General features: G+C 43.7%; 1 protein-coding gene across 4 annotated transcripts in view; it reads right to left on the bottom strand.

Annotated features, from left to right (window-relative positions):
• AOAH (acyloxyacyl hydrolase) overlaps positions 1 to 20,298 on the bottom strand; it is a 160,671-nt gene that overhangs the window by 65,183 nt on the left and 75,190 nt on the right. For all 4 annotated transcript variants that reach the window (XM_059395657.1, XM_059395655.1, XM_059395659.1 and 1 more), the window contains one exon: positions 2,756 to 2,847. In XM_059395657.1, coding sequence (XP_059251640.1) covers positions 2,756 to 2,847 — 92 coding nt within the window. The remainder of the gene's footprint in view (positions 1 to 2,755; positions 2,848 to 20,298) is intronic.

Here is a 20,298-nt window from a genome sequence, read left to right as displayed (position 1 = left end):
AACCCTAAAACAACTGAACAGTGTACTTGGGAGCAGGAGCTATTTTGGGGTAGAGTTTGCGGGAAAATTCAATGCAGGAGATGTGGGGCACCTGTTGGCGAGTGTGTGTTTTAAGTGAAAAGAAATGAGCAAATGAGTTTTCACTTCGGCTGGGCCTGCTGAGGGAAGTCTTTCATTCTTTGCATGAGTCCAGGGAAGATTTAAGGTACTTGGCAATTAATTTTAAACATCAGACTGGTTATTTCTTCAATGGCAACTCTGTGAGGCTTTAGGCCAAAAAGTGGCTGAATTTTATAGGGTTCAACTTAAAGTTAAGCTTTCATCAAAATTATAGTAAATGATGTCCACTTCTCTCTCATAATGAATTCCTTTTGTTATTGTCATAAAAGCCTTAATACAGAGAAACTTCTAGGTAGTATTATACACGGCTGGATGGTGGAAGCCCACTTAAATATTTTCTCCGTTCTAATGTTGGCAGTGGGAGATCAGTAAGAGTCTTTCTTCCAGGAAGCTGCTCCAGCCGAGCCATCTCTAGATGTAGTCCAAGTGACAAAGACAACAGAAGGTGCAGCTAAGGAGAGAAGGACCAAGGCTAGGGAATAGGGGGCCCCAGACCGCTGGCAGCATGGGTGCCCTAGAAAGGGGCTCCTTGAAAGACCTCTGAGGCAATGCATGCCACATCTCCCTGGGGAAGGGCTCCTTTAGCTTTTAGTCATTTCTTCAGCCCGTAGCCATGCCCTCAGACAGAGTGACAAAGTGACTCCAGATAGCCACATTCCCATGGCTGAAATGAAAGAGCACACAAAGATTGGGAGCTGGGGGCTGGGAAGATCCACACCAAATCACTCTCTGAGACAACATGACGTCAGATTTCACGACGAGAGACTGCAACACTTCTTATTAACATGGGACCCTAGTCAAGTTTCTTAACCTGTCTACTTAATCCTTAGATTCCTCGGCTGTGAAAGAAATTAATGCCATCTCCCTTGCATAGAGATGAAATGAGAAAAACCTCTATGTAACACTCAGGACAGTGATTGGTATATAGTGAATGCCTCACAAAGGTTACTTCTTATTCTCCCTATCACTCTTATTATTATTACACTAACCTAATTTTTCACATGATTAAACTTGAAAAACTACACTTAAATTTGAAAATGCCTTTCCTCTGCTTTCCCTACATTCACAGATGATTCCTACATAATTATGAGTAATTATGGTTACTTTTCCTAGTTTCTTCTCTACCTTTTTCATTACCCCAATCTCGTAAATCCTTCAGGGTTTGGGCCCCCTTGCCTAACATCCCCCAAAGAAGTGGCCGTTGATAAATTCTATGCATTATTTCTTCAATGACTCTGCAGCTCTGTGTTGAGAGTTGTCTTTTGGCACATCTCTCTTCTACTATCATCATTTGTACATTGCCTTATCTGCCCTACTTGGTTGTAATTGTCTGTAGAGATCAGTCAAGCCCTATTTACCTTTGAAATATCTGTAGCTCCTGCCTGATGAGGTGGTATTTAATGAGTACTTAGATGAGTGAGAGAAGATAGTAAGATAATAATCAACTAAATTATTCATGATACACAGTGTCCTCTATTAAATTAAAAAATAGGGTGCTAACCTATGAATGGCCATTCCCACGTTCTGAGTCAGCACCCAATTGCACACAGCAGATTGGGATTATGTGTCCCTCAGATTTGCCATACATTGTCTCCACCTTCAAATTCAAAGCATTAAAGCCAGGGTGATTCCAGGACCTTGTGACTTCCCTGTTAATTTTAGCCGTTACCTTTATAAATATTAATTTCTGAGAGTGAATAATCATAAACATCCTTGTCCCCGAGTGAGAAAAATTCAGTGAAGTGTTTATGTATTTTCCATTAGAGGTCAACAATTGTGCCTCTGCAGCAGGAATACTCCCTCCTTGCCAGCAGTGATAAAATATAATTTGCAGCAAGCTGGTGCAGCCACTCTGGAAATCAGCATGGAGGTTCCTCAAAAAGCTGAAAATAGAGCTACCCTATAACCCAGCAATTGTACAACTTGGTATTTACTCCAAAGATACAAATGTGATCCAAAGGGGCATGTGCACCCAAATGTTTACGGCAGCAATGTCCACAATAGCCAAACTATGGAAAGAACCTAGATGTCCATCAGCAGAGGAATGGACAAAGAAGATGTGGTATATATATGCAGCCATCAAAGAATGAAATATTGCCAATGATGTGGATGGAACTAGAGGCTAAGCGAAATAAGTCAATCAGAGAAAGACAATTATCATATGATCTCAATGATATGAGGAATTTGAGAAACAAAATAGAGGAGCATAGGGGAAGGGAGGGAAAAATGAAACAAGATGAAACCAGAGAGGGAGGCAAATCATGAGAGACTCTTAATCTCAGGAAATAAACTGAGGTTTGCTGGAATGGAGGGGGTGGGAGGGATAGGGTGGCTGGGTGATGGACACTGGGGAGGTATGTGCTATGGTGAGCACTGCAAATTGTGTAAGACTGATGAATCACAGATCTGTATCCCTGAAACAGATAATACATTGTATGTCAATAAAAAAATACAATTTGCATTATATCCCACTGCATAGTGCACTCTATGTCAGTGGTGGGTTTCTAGTCTATTACTCATGTTCTAGAAGAAATTCCTAATGATTCCCATTTCAACATCTTGGGAACAAGCCCCATTTCTTGTTCTTTCCTTACATAGATACATTGAAAGGTTAAAGGTAGTCAAACATACATACCCACTAATGGAGTCCAGAAACCCAGTAACACCAGAGAGCTGGGGCCAGTCGAGCTCATTGGTAAGAGCTACTGGTAAATCGATGAAGGATTTCTAAAGAAAAAATAAAGTGGTGATTATAAAAACAGTCATTTGTTTTTTATAGATAGTAAAATTATTGATTGCCTAGGCATTGTCCTCTCTCTCTCTTACTCTCTTTTTCTTAATCTCTTTAAGAGACTTTGACATATATGAAGCATATGCCTCTCTATCATGAGAAGCTTCACAAAGATCAGCATCACTCATGAACTGGCTTCCATTCAGCTTCTGTGAAAGATGTGAAATGCATGGCAGCTTCGGCTCATCCCTCATTTGAAAGGGATGCTGCAGTAGATGAGTAAACTTTCGACTCTTTTAAATGTGCTGAATTTTCTTCATATTTTAGTTGAGATATTCAGGAAATCAACTGTCTAAAGAGAAATAATACCCAAGCCTCCAGCAAAAATGTCTTCCTTGAGTTCAAAGCTACGCCCTCAGTCAATAAGATACGGTCTCCTGACCTCCTTGGGAGTCTCAGGCACCTGTGAGAATCTAATTTTGGCTCCTTTTCTTCCAAAGAGGCACATATACTTAACGGGGTCTACAATTTCAAGGGGTTCACAGACCCCCTGCCTCTCTAGCATAGACTCCAGTTCAAGAACTCCTGACACAGAGTGTTGACAAAACCAGGATTCATTTGAACCATGTTTCTATGGTTTGTACAAAATCAACAGCCAAAAAATGATGTCAGCTATGTCCCCTTATGTTTCCTTTTATAAAGGCCTTCTGGGATCAATCTCTATTCTGGACTAATTTCTAGAAGAAGCTTATTTAGACTGATGTGTTTAGCACAGGGTTGCCAAATTTAACAGGTAAAAATAGAGGACGCCCAGTTAAACTTGAGTTTCAATACACAAACTGTGGTGTAGACATACAATGGAATACCACTCAGCCTTTAAGAAGAAGGAGATTCTGACCCAGGCTACAAAGTGGGTGAAACTTAAGAGCGTTATGCTAAGTGAAATAAGCCAGTTTCACAAAAAAGATAACTACTGTATGATTGCATGTATATAAGGTATTTAGAGTTGTCAAACTCATAGAAACAGAAAGTAGAAATGTGGTTGCCAGGGGCTGGGAGCGGATGTGGGCCCAGGCGGGTGAGGGCCCCTTATACTTGTCCCAAGTGTGATTTCCAGCACAGGAGAGGCTGGAAGTGGCAGAGAGGTGACTCAGAAGGATGGCTTCTTGGGACTGACAATGTTAATTCACAACAACAATGGTGTATTATCATTAGTAATTATAATAATTAGGTATTAATTATATAACAATACTAATGTATCAGTTACAATGTGTCTCCGTCAAAGGAGTAGAGACAAGGTCAGGAAAAAAGGCTCCTGATGAGTCTTGAAGCACCATGCAGTTCCAGTGACTGGCACTTTGTCACCCGTCTCCCTCTCCTTAGCAGGAGGCACCCACCACTTTCTGCTCAACACTCCACCATTATTGTGAGTCAGATACTCTCTTTTGGTTTTTCTTTCTGTTGCCAGCATAAATCATATGTTTTCTCTCTCTTTTTTTTAAACCTTATTTTTTCGCTAGGTCTTTTTGCTTACAAAGTGTGTTTGCTGTAGGATCTGAGAATATTCAGTTCTTCCAGAGAAGACAAGGAAAGCAAGCAGAATGGATGAAACTTGTCAGACGTTTTAAGAGGAGGTAGCGAATCAGCGAGTGGCTTGTGAGATGAAGACAGAATTCATGCGCTGTGCTAAGTAAGCTAGTAGCCTGTAGAAGACACTAGAAGTTAAAAGAAGGACACAACACTCCTGGCAACCATTCTCTGTCCTTTTTCTCAGTCATCTGCATAATGACCACCCCAGATTTGGGGAACCGGCAGGAAGCGAACTAGGCTTCTCATTCTGGGCAGCTGGCTCCACCTTTCCTAGGCAGTGAGACAGGAACCCTGCTGGCACAGGGAGGAAGTCTGATGCTCTCTGCAGCCTGGAGCCAGAATGGAGGGGACGGCAGTTCGGAACTGCGCCAGCAAAGTAGGAAAAGACTTTACTTTAGAAATCCAGGAGCTCTGACTTCTGTGGCTGGCTCTTCCAGTACGGTAAAATGCCACAATTTGGACATGATACATTGGCAGTGGTTTCCATATCCCATCCAGCCCCATTCTCAGGCGGGGGTGGCTGGTGAAGTGTTTATCTTCCCAGCTGGGGAAGAGCAAACGGGGAGGGAGGGGTAGGACAGGTGAGGAAATGGCCAGCAACCTCATCTTGGGAAGCGGGGTCTCTCAATTCAGTTAATTGATCAGTTGCTGGATCCATCTGAGGAAATGGATCTCAAACACGTGGGAGACTCTGGGACTTCTTGATGCTCTCAAAGAAGCCCCAACCAGTCCTGGAAGCATCCCCTCCAAGATTTAAACCAGAGCGGATGGCAACTGATGCTGAATCACAGAGGGGACCAGGATGGGTCTGCATCTGGCTCCTGGAGCCCCGGAAGGCCCAGGAAGGTCAGCTGCATAGGTTTCTCCCTGTCACTTGATTAACTCTAACATAACACACATATGTGTTTTCCTGGTTGTGTTTTGACTTCACTTACGGTGTTATGGCAAAGTTTTACTATTCCTAGCTGTGCAAAATCAGGGAAAATGAACTTCACTATTGTGTCAGTTTTGCTATCTCCGATGGCTATCAGATATTACTCTCTCTACTTCAAAAGCAACGTCGGGAGGATCTAAGGACAGCGAGAAGAGCAGGTTGACAAGTAGAAGCCCTACACTATGTAAAGGATCATGCTTGGATGGTCACCTAGTGTCCCTTGCCAAGTGGATTGTCCCAGGTTTAAGAGAAGTGAAGTTTATAGCCAGATAATAGAACAGATTTGAGCAGACAAATGGAAGCCTCGACATACTTTTTCTTCCTTAGTAAATCTGGTAGATAAAAATGAGAAGTAATGGCCATTAATAGCAAAGGTTTTATAGACCCTAGAAAAAGAGAATGTTTAAGTCATATCACATTAAACACTAAAAGCCTTATTCACGCAACATTATACCCAAGATATTTCAGGCATTTAAGGCAGGAAAGATGCAAATTAAGATCTCCCTCATCAACTCCTGCTTATTCCTCTCGAGCATTTATGTTCTCAGGAAACTCGTCTTAAATGTACCTTAAATGTACATATGTGGAAAGACTTAATATTTACCAAGAAAAATTTCCCCAATTTGTAAAGAGCATCAGATGCTCAGTGAGCACTAAGTCAACTATAGCACTGCCTCAGATGTTATTCTGATTTTATCAGCGACATAAAGTGTTTTTATGTCATAATTGGCATGTATATACTATATTTGTGTGATATTTTAACATTATTCTCTGTGTGTATGTGCACTGAGTAAGCCCACTAGTTCTCATTTTTAATGCATATTCAGAAAACGTAATACTTTGGATTTGGATATATCTTAAGCCCTAACCTCAATGAGCAACTTATATTTGGGTTTCTTAAAACCATCTTCAGTGAGAGAAAAAGAGTAAATGTATCAATCAATCACACATTCGTGTGGTCTTGCCAATCTTCCAATGATAAAGGGATTCTTTTTTTTTTTTTAAGATTTTATTTATTTATTGACAGAGATCACAAGTAGGCAGAGAGGCAGACAGAGAGAGAGGAAGAGAACCAGGCTCCCTGCCGATCAGAGAGCCCTAAGTGGGACTCGACCCCAGGACCCTGGAATCATGACCTGAGCTGAAGGCGGAGACTTTAACCCACTGAGCCACCCAGGCGTCCCAAGGGACTATATTCTTGATGCCTTTATTTCACTGTTTCCACTCGAGCCCTCCCTATCCAGCAATGCTATGTACTCCCTTTTCCAATACCACTAACTGGGTTAGATCTAAGTTGTTTATTCTCAAATAACAGAAAGTCACTTGGCAGAATCTGTAGCTAATATTCTGTTGGAAAAATAAATAAAAAACACCATCCTCAGTTAAATTAGTATTTTAAAATTTATCTCCCAGGAACTAAACTGTCAAAGCAGACAGGTTTTGTTGTTTTACTCAAAGAAGAAGATAGCTCTTAGGCTGGTCTTTTGATAATGGTGCAAGAATTTCAAGGCCTGAGAATCAGAGGCTGCTCTCTCTTTAGTTTTGGGAAGAGGAGTCTTCCAGGTGGTCTGCCACTACTTCATCTGTCCTGCAGGTGGCGCAGATGAGGCTACCCTTCTCTGCCTTTCAATCCCAAAGGCCCGCTCTGACTTCCTCATTCAGCTTGCATCTCAATCTCATCACCCCCGCCTCTCCTCCTCCTATCGCTGCCACTACCTTAAAGCCCTTCCTTATAGGAATACCAACTCACGAAACTTGAAGGGCCCTCCTTGACCTTCACATAAACTCTCCTGCTCTGGTCCCATTCCTTTAGACTTTGACATGTGAATAGATCCAGTAAGTGAACATATATCCATTCATGATGTTTGCATGTGCTACGTTTCCCAGATAACTTTTGTGTTTTAGGCCAGAGTAGGGAAGGGAAAGAGTAATGAATTTCCCTTATGTGCCAGGCACCGAGACACGGAAACTTACACACCCTGTTTAACTTCATCAAACATCTCTGTGAGACAGGGACTCGCTTCTTCCTTCCTGCCACTCTCCCTCCTACAAACACTTCCTGAGAAATTACCTGTATCAGATGCTGGACACTACCTCTCAAGAAAGCAATGAGTACCCAGGCCTCAGACAAACAGCAGTAAATTGAATGAGCATGCTTCAACCTACTTGAACCTACAGAAAAAAACAAAACAAACAAACAAAAAAGTTTACCGTGGCGTTTCCCATCGCTGGTTCTGGGCCACAGAAGAGTCTATTTTCTGGGGAGGAGCTGGGCAGCACGGGACCCATGGCAGACAGAATTCAGAAGGAGTCTGGGTGACTTGCCAAGGTCACAGAGCTGGTAGTAGGGGGTGGGGATTTGAGCCCAGGTTCAAGTGGGGCTAGGAAGAGAGAGGCTTAAAGCACGCTGGAGTTCTAACGGTCCTTGCTTATCCCCTAAACTGCTAAATCTCACAGAATCACACATGTGACTAAGCTGGTCTGCCAGCTGTTGAAAATGAGGCTTCCTGGGTGTCTACTGAGTGGATGGTCTCTTGGATACTGCTTTGGCTGAAAAGTTCAGAAAGCTACAGATAACCCAGGAGTGGCCGTCATTTTTCCTCTCTGTTTCTCTTACATGGAAGCCCTACATAACTTATGAGGAGTACAGCATGAGTGTTTTGGGGATGCATACAGAAATGATCTGTGATCGTAAGCTGACACCTACATACACACCCCACTCACATATGCGCAGGGCCTGTTCTGTCCTCGCATCTGGGGAGAGGCAGTCAGGGCGCACAACACACACTGCTGACCCGAAGGTTTATGTTCCCGTGCGGCCTGGCAGATGAAGCTCTAGGAGAGCGGGGAAAGTGCATTTCATTTGGTTTCTGCCTCTGCAATCTCTTACTTAACTCGGTCGGGCAGCATCATTCACATAGGCTAATGCTTTGATATAGACAACACCAAGAATGCAATTTCACTCCGAATTTGATGCTACAAACTTTAGAATCCCATATGCAGTCAAGTGAGTCTCCTACTGAGGTCCCTGTGGCCCAGTAATTCATTAAACATACAGAGAAAGAGAGCAGAGAGGGAGGGACAGAAGCATCTGTTGACCATCGTACCGGGCAGCCATAAGTTCCTCCTTCTTGGAGCTCACAGGCTGGAAAATAAAGTCTTCCCAGCTGGGTAACCTTGAAGACTTGCTTTCACTCTTCTGTATCTCACTTTCCTTGTCTGTACAATGGACTCAACACAGCACCTATCTCATCAGGTGGGTGAGAGGATTGGAATGGAAAAACCATGCAAAAAGTTCAGAATTATCAGTGTTCAATGAGAGTTAGCTGTTAGCAGGATTGATAGGGAAGCCCAGGGTGCTAGAAAGGACATCCATCCTACATGCGGGGGTGGGGGAAGGAATCTTGAAAGAATTGTTATCCCATGTGAGTCCTGTGAGGTTGCTAAGAGGGAGCCAGGCAAAGAGAGGCAAGGGAAGAGAGAGTTCAAGTGTTGGCAATATCATATGCAAAATTCCAAGGCTGAATTCATCGTATTATGTACAAGGAAGATGAACAAGGTCTTCAAACAAACCCAAATAACCAGTATGCCAGTTATCCACTGCCCTATCTGTTGTTATGACCAGTAACAAGAACTGCTCAGCTCCTGCCACGATGCCTACTGAAGGCACATTTAGACTTTGGCCAGCGCTAAATAAGTAATTTTCAGGGAAAAGGAGTGGCATTTCATCTTTGACCCTATGCCAGTCCAAAACCTTACAGGGCAGTGAAGAAATAGTCAAATAAAGATTGCTAGCAAAATGTGACCAGGAAATATAAAGAGGACAGAATAGCGGGCAACAATTTTTCATCATTTTCCCTGAATATAGTTCTTTTTATTTATCTATTTTTTCACCTTGTCAGCTCCTCTTAGTCTCTTTCTTTCCCCTTTTCTTTTATCTATTATTTAAGCTCTAACCCCATGATTTATTTATTCAATGAGTGAGTCAAGGGATGCTTTATCTAACTGCCCCATACCAAATGAAAATGCATCGCGCAGTTGGATTTCTTCCACAGAATTCAATTCCCTCCAACATTACTTCCAGAGTGATTGATTGAAGAACTGTATCCAAATTCATAAAACTGAGAAAATAAGAGTTTCAAGTGTCCCACTGTTTTTTTTTTTTTTTTTTAATTTATTTGTCATAGAGAGAGAAGCGAGAGCAAGCACAGGCAGACAGAGTGGCAGGCAGAGGCAGAGGGAGAAGCAGGCTCCCTGCCAAGCAAGGAGCCCGATGTGCGACTCGATCCCAGGATGCTGGGATCATGACCTGAGCCGAAGGTAGCCGCTTAACCAACTGAGCCACCCAGTCAAGTGTCCCACTGTTATGCAGAAATAATCACAACTCAATTCTTACACAGAGCCTGGGAAACAAATTCTTCCACAAACAGAAAAAAATGACTCTTCTAAGGGCCAGGAACAGGCAACAAGGCATGCATATCATATTATAAGGGTCCCTCTTCAGATAGTTTCTTTTGATTTGTAAAGGTTTGGTCATTTCTAAAGCAGCCAGGCTGTCCCTTACTCTGGCATGGAGTAGTTCTCCCTTTTTGAGAGGTAACATCCAACTTAGACTCTAAAAGTCCAAAGTCCATAGCCAAGCTATAGAGGTGAGAAGAGGGGAAGCCACCATGGGGATACCTCATGACAAGGCCAGAACTGGGGTGTCACGCCCCACTGTCTCACTCATAAAGGATAATCTCATTTTTTTCCTCTCCCCTCTTTCACCTTCTACCGAGAAGCTGTCACAAACCTCACTGCTTCTAGCCTTCCAACCTGCACGTAGGATGGCCCTGGGTTACCAGAGCCTGTGGCCAGGGTCCCTGCCTTCTCACTCTCCCCCTACTATCTTCAGCAGTGTATTCCAGAATCTTGTGGGGAGTTTCTTGAAGATATGGATCCTGTTTGGATAGATTTGCGGTGGAGTCTTAGAATCCTTATTTTTAATGGCTGTCGTGATTGGCCAGGTTTGGTAAACACTGCTTTCAGAGCTAGTGTAGCTATTCAATATCCTCCATCACACTGCACCACCCCCTGTCCTAACCTCTTCTCACACCCCACTCTACTATCAGTGGGCCACTCAGACCTCCAGGCCTGTCTCAAGCTCTTCTTCCTACTCAACCGTCTTTACTGATTGATCGCTGCTCATTAGTCAAGAGTTAGCTAAATCCTGGCTTCCTTGACGGGCCCACCTCTTCTCTGTGAGGGGCTCTCCTCCAGCTCTCGTCACACCCTGTGCATGCCCAGCTAATTACTAATATATTAATTATAGTAATTACTAATTACTAATATATATTACTAAATATTTCATCTAATATAGTAAATATTTCAGGCTTTGAGGGCCATTTGGTTTCTGTTGTGACTACTCAATTCTGCTACGGTAGTGGAAAAGCAGCAACTGACTGTAAATGAATGCGTGTTAAAACTTCATTTACAAAAAAAAAAAAAAAAAGGGAAGGGCTGCATTAGGTTCAAGGGCCATAATTTGCTGACTTCTGCTCTAGGGTCTGACAGAATCAGTTTTTATCTGGGTTCCATGTTTAACTGCATTATCTTGGATCAGTTAGCTAACCTCTCTAAGTCTTCATGTCTTCATCTATAAAATATATATAATGGAGTCATTTCATATGACAGGAGGTAATGCTAAGTACAGTGCCTGGCGTTTGGTAAACACACGGTAATATCTGCTTACTGTTATAATTGTGAGTTTACTTGTCTATCCTCCCAAGTAGACTTCAAGCTCTTTGAGGTTAGAGCCTGCTTTTCACATCTAAAGCTCCACCTGTCCACCCTTATCTCTTTTTCTCTGCCTTTAGTAGAATTCCCAGGGCATTCGTTGGGCACACAGCTGCCCAGCCAGGCACTCCTCCCCAGCCTCTGCTGTCGCCTGGTGTGGCCATGCGACTGGGTTCTTCACCGTGAAGTGTCTGAGAGAGTAATGTGTGCCACCTCTAAGTCAGATTCTCCCAGGGAATGTGCGTGTCCTCACTTGGTCCTTTTTCTTTCCTACAGGTGAGAGGTGGCAAAAGCAGGAGCAGCCCCCTTAGACCCAGGGGTAGAAGCTGCATGTTGAGGGTGAGCTGGTCATCTTGCCAGCCCTAGACTGCTTCTCTTCGGATTATTATATGAAAGGAAAGCATATTTCCATGTTCAGTCACTAGATTTTTGGATTCTTTGTTATAGCAGCTAAGCCTATACCCTGCTGGATTAATAACTAGTCTTTTGAGAAAGGCTCTACCCTTCTCCTTGCTCTACTTGCTGGCTCACAACTATGTTACCAACAAGAGAACATGACCTTTCGCTCCTTATTGATCTATTTTCCTATGGGCTCTTTCACAATCAGTCTTTAAATTCTTGGCTCAGCCCTCCTGCCCTTAATCTGCCTGAAATTTTTGGACCTTGTGTTTCAGAATGTTCCCCTTGATTTTCCTCTAGAAGTTATGGTTTTGCTCACACCTCTCACCAATCTGCCAGCCATGGCCTTAAGTAGAAAAATCCCCAGGAAATCATTCAAAAGCCCGGCACTGGGGAAGGGCTGGGCTGGCCTATCTCTATTCTTATTACTCCAAGGACTGGCATGGAAGAAATTAGCTAAATGAACTAATGAATGAATGGGGTGTAGCAATCAATTCCAACCAGCCCAAATTATTTCTAAATGCCAGAAATTTCCTCTTTCTACATCCCCACTGGTTCAAGATCCTAAATGTTTTTCCTGTGATGAGTTAGTTCCCTGAGACCCATTTCATGGTTGAGGAACTTGAGGGAGAGCGAAGCAACGTGGTAAATATAATTAACTAGAGGGCAAGAGATTGCCTCGAGTCTTAGCAGCACACCGGCTGGCACAGGTGTTTATGGCCTCATGCTGCCTGTCTCTGACGAAATCTCCATCTCGTGTGCTGGGAGAGCAGGCATGTGGGCTGGCTAATTATAAATGTCTTTCAGAAGTATGGAGCTTAAAATAATTTCCTCTTGTAGTTTTTCATAACAACGAGCGTTTGTCTTTTTAATTCTTGCAGAAACTGCTGAGGGCTAAGATCACTGACGTTTTTGGAAGAATGAGCCCCCGAGAACATCATACTTTGCTGGCAGGTAAGAGCCCCAGATGCTCACCTTGAGCAGGGAGAAAAGGGCATCACATTGATCAGGCCTCAAGGCAACAGCCCGTCTGGCCTGTGCCCATGAACAGGGACTGAGAATCGAAGAACATTCTGTCTCTTGTGGCCTGAGAGCTGCTGGAGAGGATTCACCAAGATGAACACAGTTCTCTTTTTCTGACAGAATAAGTGAGAAGTACCATGGATTGAGGCTTCTCTTCTCACCAGTTAGCATCCTTAATCTGCCAGCCTGCAAGATGTCTGAGGAGCAGAAAATGTAATCTTGTCCAGTTTAATGGAACTCTGGCCTTTCCTCAGCTGGAAAAACAATAATCAAGTATTCTAACCCTTAAGTCTTTCTGGAGTCGACACGAAGTTAGTGGAGGTAGGATTTTCATATTTTACGTGCGCCATGAAAATCAGCCTTTATGCTTTATGGAAGCCTCATGCTCACTGTTAAATCCAGCAGGGCAAGTTAGGGAAGGTCAGGGTGTGAGCTCTGATAATACTGGACTGTCTGCGGGCTAATAAAGGGCAGCCAAACTTGACCTGGACACTCATCTCAAAGAAAGGAATGAAGCGCATGTGGGCTTGAAGACTGGAGCCGCCGGGCTCTCGGGTGCATATGCATTTTCTGCAGCCAGATTAAGGATTCATTTTGTCCTTGACACAGTACGAAATTCAATCTGCGCCTACTTACCCTACAGACAACAGCCTGCCGGGGGTCGTGCCGAGATTTTATAATAGTACAGGCAACAGCCTTCGCTAGCAAAATAAACATTTGGAAAATTGTATTTCAGAATCTCGTCTCCCTCCTCACTCCCCCAGCCCCAGCCCGTCATGCAATTCTGGTTCAGCGAAATGCAGCATTTAATATTTGGAAATAATTTTCGAGCAGATGGGAAAGAGGCAGGAGGGCAGCCTCTACTGCTGCCCTTGATGATCTCTCTGCCTCCCTTTCTTTCTCAACAAAACATCCCAAGCAGTGATTGTTTTTCCTTTGAAAGGAAAAAAAAAAGCACGAAAGTGTTTTCAAATTTGCTCGCTGCTTTGCTTTGCAATCTTTCTAAGCTGAGATCTTTCCTGTGGCATGGGAAGCTCATTCTGCATCTGATGACTACGGGTATCTTGGAGAGAAGTGAGGCTTGTTTAGGGAGGGAGCGGGCGAAAGCCTCTTTCTGCCGCCCCCCGCCCAGCGGAATGAGGCTCCTTGTTTCTGTGGAGCCAGTAGGGTGATTCTTCACACTCTCTTTATTGAACTACAAATATCTTTCCAGATGAACACACTCCTAATCTAATTAGCTGTAAACAGGCCTCTCGGGTGCCACACTGCTTAACGAGAGGATGGCAAGAAGGGGAGAGAAGAAGAGGCTGTGGCAGGAAAGATACCCCAGGCCGTGGAGTCTGTTTCAAAGGCGCAGTCGGGAGGGGGCGATGTATTTGCGGCAGCGTTTTCTGCTTTATAGGGAGATAGAGGCCAAGAAATGTTGAGTAGTCTCATAAATGGCAGAATGGCCTATGATGAAACAATGATTCACTGATCTTCTTTAGCACTCCCTGCACTTTCCAGACGATATGATGTATGACTTGGCGCAGCAAATGCGAGCACCAGACACGCTGGGGCCGTCCTGACGGGTCTTTGTTGACCATACCTACTCCCACTGGCAGACCCCAGGGGAGGCCACCACAGCTTGGGGGTTACTACAGTTCCTGCATGAAACCAGAGTTTGTGGAGGGATTGCCAGGTGGGGTCACGGGACGGTGGATATTCTCTGGTGTCAAAGCAAAATAGCAAAATTCTGTAGCAAAAATGCTACAGAATCCAAATTCAGAACCCCTGTCACCCAAAGCCCTCAGAGAAAGACCCAGAGTCTTCATTTTTAAAGGTGATTCCTGTTCGTTTGCCCTCTTCTGGTCATTTTGGGAAGGCTTCCTCAAAGGTAGTTCATAAGGGAATCTGGGATCTGACATTGGGTGAAGAGCAGCCTTTACGGAACTCTAGAGATGAGACAGGTCCCAGTGTAGAAGGACATAAAAGGATGAGGCTCTAATTGGCTAAAACCATGCAGGCAGCCAACCAGGCCTCCCATTCCACTGATGGCCTCTGGTCTCTAAGCCCATGTCTAGTCTCTGTTCTGCAGAATGGGCTTGGACTCTGCAAACTACACTTCCCAGGCTCTTCTGCATCCCCCAGCCAATGGGAGGCTCAGGTGGGAGAGGGGCATATGAGAGAGGAACTATTTTGTGGTTTCCAGCTGAGGTCAGCAACCTCCGGCAGCCTTCAGCCTCCAACCTCCCGCTTCCTTTTCTACTTCCCGCTCATCTCCACATCCCAAGGTGGTCCCAGTAGCGGCTGGTCTGTGTGCCCCTGGCAGTCAATACAGGATCTGCCAAGGTTCAAGCATCAGCCTTGCTCTAGCTTCTGATAAACCCCCATCTTCCTTTTTGTTCACTAGCCTAGCGTCAGCAATGATTAATTTCTTCAGAAACTCCCTCTTAGTTCTAATACCGATGTAATCAGTTGCTTGTATTAAATCCAACATTGTGTAGCCAATCTCCTGTATTAAATCCCCTTGTTGGGATGCTTTTATTCTCCTGATTGGGCCCTGCTAACTGCTGACTCTGACTAGAAACCCAGACTAAAAGGGGTTCCACCTGCTGAATTAGCCAAAAGGTTGGAGGTTCTCTTCCTTTGTGGTGACATTACTAAAAGGCTCTCAAATAGTAGAACCCAGGGGCAGAGTGAGCATTCTCATGGACACTCTCTTGGGGAACCTCACATATCCCACTGTGCTCTGGGAATCTTGGGTTGAGAGGTTAGTCCACCATGTACTGATGGTTTCCCATTTTGCCCTAAGACATTCTATCTTAGAGTACCTCTTTTTTGGCATTTCTAGATGTAAATAATTTTGGAAACCGCACTGTGGTACTCCACAACCACATCTTTCTTTTGTAAATCCTCCAAGTTTAGACACTAGAGGCAGCAGGAAAACTCTGTGACAGTGGTTCTCAAAATATGGTCTGGGGAACCCTGGGAATCTTTGGGACTCTCACAGAGAGTTTATGAGATCACTATTTTCCTCATACTTCTACGACTTGATTTGCCTTTTTCATTTGCCTTCTTATTTCACCCATGAGGGTACAATGTAGTTTTCAAGAGGCTACATGAATGCATATGAAAACAGATTGAAGAGGGAAGCAGGTATGGGGATCTGGCTGTCTTTAGCCAGATATCAAAGAGAGTCACAACAATGGAAAAGAAAACTACCCTTCCAGCTTGTTTTTTGTTTGTTTTGGAAAATAACATTATAGGTCATAAAAATGTTACTTATATTGATTGTTTCTTATTGTTATTGCCAAATGAATTAATGAATAATTCACAGCGGAGGCTTCCGACCACAGGTGGTGCTGGGTGGAGGGAGAAGAGGTATAATCAGATGTGATTCTTCTGGCTGGGCTGATGTCCAAAGCTGGCTCTCTCTAATGGGGGCTCTGAGAGGCCCTGCTGGGAACACGTGACTAACCTTGCAGGTGCAGTCAGTGCATTCTCTTCAGCCTCTCTAGTCTTTTAGTATTCATGCTCCAGTCCCTGGTCAACTGGTTTACCCTCCATGGTGCAGTCATCTCCAGGCAATCTTCTCCAGGATTTGTAATGATTCATGCTGGCTCTCCCTTCCTGGGGTCCATGTCCTTGCCCCCAGGACACACATTCGTTCTTTCCTCAGTCACCACTCTTACATTATTCATGAGAGTGTTGGACACCAGCCCCTTTGACCCCAGTCTCCGGAGACAGCTACCCAGGTCCGCTAGTGGTCGCCTACTCTGAGGGGGAAGCATGTCCACCCTTTCCCTGAGGGGAAAGCTGAGCCCCACTGCCATGCTGACACCAGCCATGCCCTGCCTCAACTCTTAGACCTTTGAGGTGGGTCTTCTGCTACAGGTAGCAGAAATGATTGTTCACTCCCTTCTGGTGCATGTCCTGCTGAAGTCCTTCTGATTTTTGAACGCGGAAGGTGGGAATTGTTAGCTCACATTGTCTTGGGGCCTCAGTTGAAATTCAGGTAGAAATAAATAGTCCATTTTAAAACATCCTCTTGTAAAATCTTCCCAAATTTCTGATGAGATAGCTATCATTACTTATATATATTTTAGGTGAAGAAATTAAGCTCAGGGAGGATTAGTATGTGGCTAAGCTAGGATTTGAACCCAGGTCTGCTTAAAAGTCCAAGATTATTTTATAGAGAGATGATTTAGGGGCTGGAAACTCCTCTGGGCAAGGCTCTTGGCTCAAGGTGTCGGTTTCCAACATGGCTGTCATGCTATCAGTTGGGTGGCCATACATCCCAGTTTGTCTGGGCCAGTCTAATTAATGCCTATTATCCTCATAAAATTACCAGTGGTGATCCCCCTTCCCTCAGGTTTGGACAACGAACTGTAAGTTCACTATAACTACTGGGAGTTAGGGGTATGATGCAGAAGAGCCAGAGGCATCCGAAGTTTCTTAGGGGGACAGACTCTTCCAGTAGAGTCTCCAAAAGCTGGTTTGACCCTGCAGGGAAGACCTGCATAAGGGGGTGCAGTCGATACAGCAGACTCTTCTGATGTGTGGATGCCCTCACGGCCCCAGGGTAAGCCGGTCAGGTGGGACATCTCCCTCCGGGAGGCTGATCTCTCCAGGAATTGGCTGTAAAGTCCACAGGGTGGGAAGTGTATGGGAAAAATACATGTCCACTGTGCATTCTAGATAACTGCTGAGTTTGCCCATTTCTTTTCTTCCTCACCATACTCTTCCAGGTTAGGGCACTTTCACTAGAAAGAACCTAGCTGGTCTACTTTCCTGTCTCCCCTCACCCCTCACCAGTCCAATCCAACTTGCCACTGGAATCAGGGTGATATTTCTAAAATTCAAATATGACTGCTGCTCTTTCTCAGTTTAAAACCCCTTGGCAGCTTCCTACTGCCTTCAGGATAAACTCTGAATTCCTTAATGTGGCCTCAAGGACCCCTGAGATCTGTCTCCTATGCACCTTTCCAGACTCTTCTCATACCTTCTCCACTTCATATTCTATTATCATCAATGCAGCCACACTAGACTTCTTCTCAGAATGCTGAACCCTCTTACTTCTGTGAGCCTTTGTGTGCTCTTTCTGCTCCTGGGACCCTCCTTCCTGTGAGGACCAGACTGCCCGAACTTCTTCTTTCCTTGAGTTCGGGGCATGCGTATGCATTGCAGCAGCTATGGAGTCTGGTCTTCATTTGCCCATAAGACCTGAAGCCTTCTGAAGGCCTGGTTCTTTCCATGCCCTTTACTTCTGCGTCATTTGCTTCTATCACAGGGCTTGGTATACAGTTGGTCCCAGGTTAGTACTTGGCAATATTTTGTTTACTTGCCACAAGTATTAAAGCCAAACAATCAGAACATGAGACATCAGAGCTCAACATATGCCATGGATGTCTGCCAGGCATTGTAGTTATATATATATGCTGACTCCCTGGCAAACGAAGAGATTCTATAGATAATATGTTTGAAAAATTAGTTTTTTTTTTAAGGGAGTATGATCCATAGTAGTCCAGAAATGAATCAGCTTAATATCCAGTCGTGGCCAGATGGTTTAGTAGATTATGGCTTGTATACTGAAAAAGATGCTAGAGAACACTGACAAATATAATGAATACAAAGACTAAGTAGCAATGTGGAAAAATGATTATAATTAGTGCTAATTGAAAAAAAGGAGAATGGCCAATTGCATACTTGCTACTCTTATAACTACATAATGTGTGTGTGTGTGTGTGTGTGTGTGTGTGTGTGTGTGTATGAACACTAGGAGTCGAGTTCTGGGAAAGAATGGAAAAATAATGAGAAAAGGTCAAGATGGTGGGGTTTTTTTTCTTAACTCTCAAAATTGGTTCTAGTACTGACTTCCTATCTTCTTTTTTCCCACAATAAGAAGAATATTAAGAGAATATTTTAAAACTAATCTGATACTCCCAAATGTTAAAATGATTCTCCCCGGGTGGTAGGATTAAAGAGAATGTTAATGATTTCTTAATAATTTCTGTATTGCTTATTTTTCTCAATTGAATATTTAACATTTATAATTAGATAAAAACAATAATGCAAATATTTACTTTCTTCCCTCTCTCACTTTGAGCAGATATACTTGCTTCCCCACTGATCGTGGGCATGGTCGTGTGACTTGCTTGGGCCAATGTACTGATTGTGGACATGATGTAGCAAATGTATTTGTGTGGGGCCTTTGTCCTCTTGCACTTCCACAATTACCATGAAAAGAATACTTTCTGGATAGACTGCCCAACCAAGAGAAAGGAGAGATACATGGTACAGACTTAGACCCAACCTTTAGCTTGGAACCAAGACCAACAGGGTTTAGCTGACCCTAGACAACCCACAGATGTGTGAGTGAGAAGAAATGGGGACTGTTTTAAGTCCCTAAGACGTGGGGTAGTTTGTACAGCATTATTTTGATAATAACTTGGTGATATACCTTCTTTTCAATGCTAACTTTCTAAGCAAAATGTTTCTCTATTATCCTTGTCTCATCTTCCATCTTATAAATGGCACAACACAGAAGTGGCCCCGGCTTGGAGTGGCTGGATTGATCTGTAGCTTGGAGATGTATATTAACCCCTTTGAGAACACTAGAACATCAAAGGCTTGAAATAGGTGACAGAATGCTGCTAAATCGGTGGTGTTGTCCCTACCACCAACAGCATTACTAATATGTTGGTGAGATTCATGAACCCAATTACCATTACGCCCAGTTTGGCTTCCACATCAACTCTACGTTCTTGCCCTTCTTGTGGCTGGCCATTTCTAAGACTATAATTTACTGCCAAAAAATGACAGGGGAGTGGGGTGGGAAACACAGGTTTCCCTGGCTATCTAAACAGGGAGAGTTCTCAAGGTTTGAGTTAGGCCATTCTGCTTTTCTGAAAGACCTACATTAGCATGGTAACGGTTTTTGTTTTTGTTTTTGTTTTAAGTGAACATCTTCTTTAGATTTCTTTTGGCTGGGAAGAAAGGGGGCTAATGTAGGTCTTCTGTAAAAGCAAAGTAGCATAAAAAAAAAAAAAAAAAACTTTCAGCAACCAGGGGACTCCTGTAACCCAACCCAAACCAACAATGCTGAGCTGCAGTATTTCACTTAATTTGTTGTTGCAAACAGCAGATGAAAAAATGTTAGAATTCAAATCCCAGTTGTCAGGACTCCAGACTGCTGGGCTAGCTTCTCAGTGAATCTTTCTCTTCCCTAGAGAATTCGCACACTATAGAGTGAGCTGCTGGCTCTGGTGACAGTTTCTGAGATGCCATTCTCTCCAGGAGAACCCTAAAGGGAGAGGCACCCTTCACCTCAGCCTCCAGAGGCCCAGATGTGGGACAAGAAGGACAAGCACAAGGACATGGACCAGCCTGGTTAGCTGCCACCACTGCACTGCATGAGCTGTGAGTCAATCTACTTTTTGTCTAGTTTGAACCCAATATAGAGTCCAAAGCATTTTCACAGCCCTTAGATCATGAAACACATGGCCTTGCCTGAGATTGTTCCTACCATCATTTACAGAGTTTCTGGGTAAGTGGCTTATTCAAGATGACAATGAAAGGAACTGAATCTTCCACCTGTTAGCTGTGTGACCTTAGGCAGTCTACCTAACCTCTCTGGATATCTGTGTGTACAGTGAAGCTATGTTGTGAAACACCTACCTTGGAGGGTTTTTACAAATACTAAGAAAAACAGTACTTTGGTGTTTTTTAAGCTATTTGCTCAAAA

The sequence above is a fragment of the Mustela nigripes genome, chromosome 4 (genome assembly GCF_022355385.1).
Source record: "Mustela nigripes isolate SB6536 chromosome 4, MUSNIG.SB6536, whole genome shotgun sequence".
Classification (NCBI taxonomy): Eukaryota; Metazoa; Chordata; class Mammalia; order Carnivora; family Mustelidae; genus Mustela; species Mustela nigripes.
The sequence above is the reverse complement of the archived record's forward strand: the minus strand, read 5'-3'. Positions and strand labels throughout refer to the sequence as shown.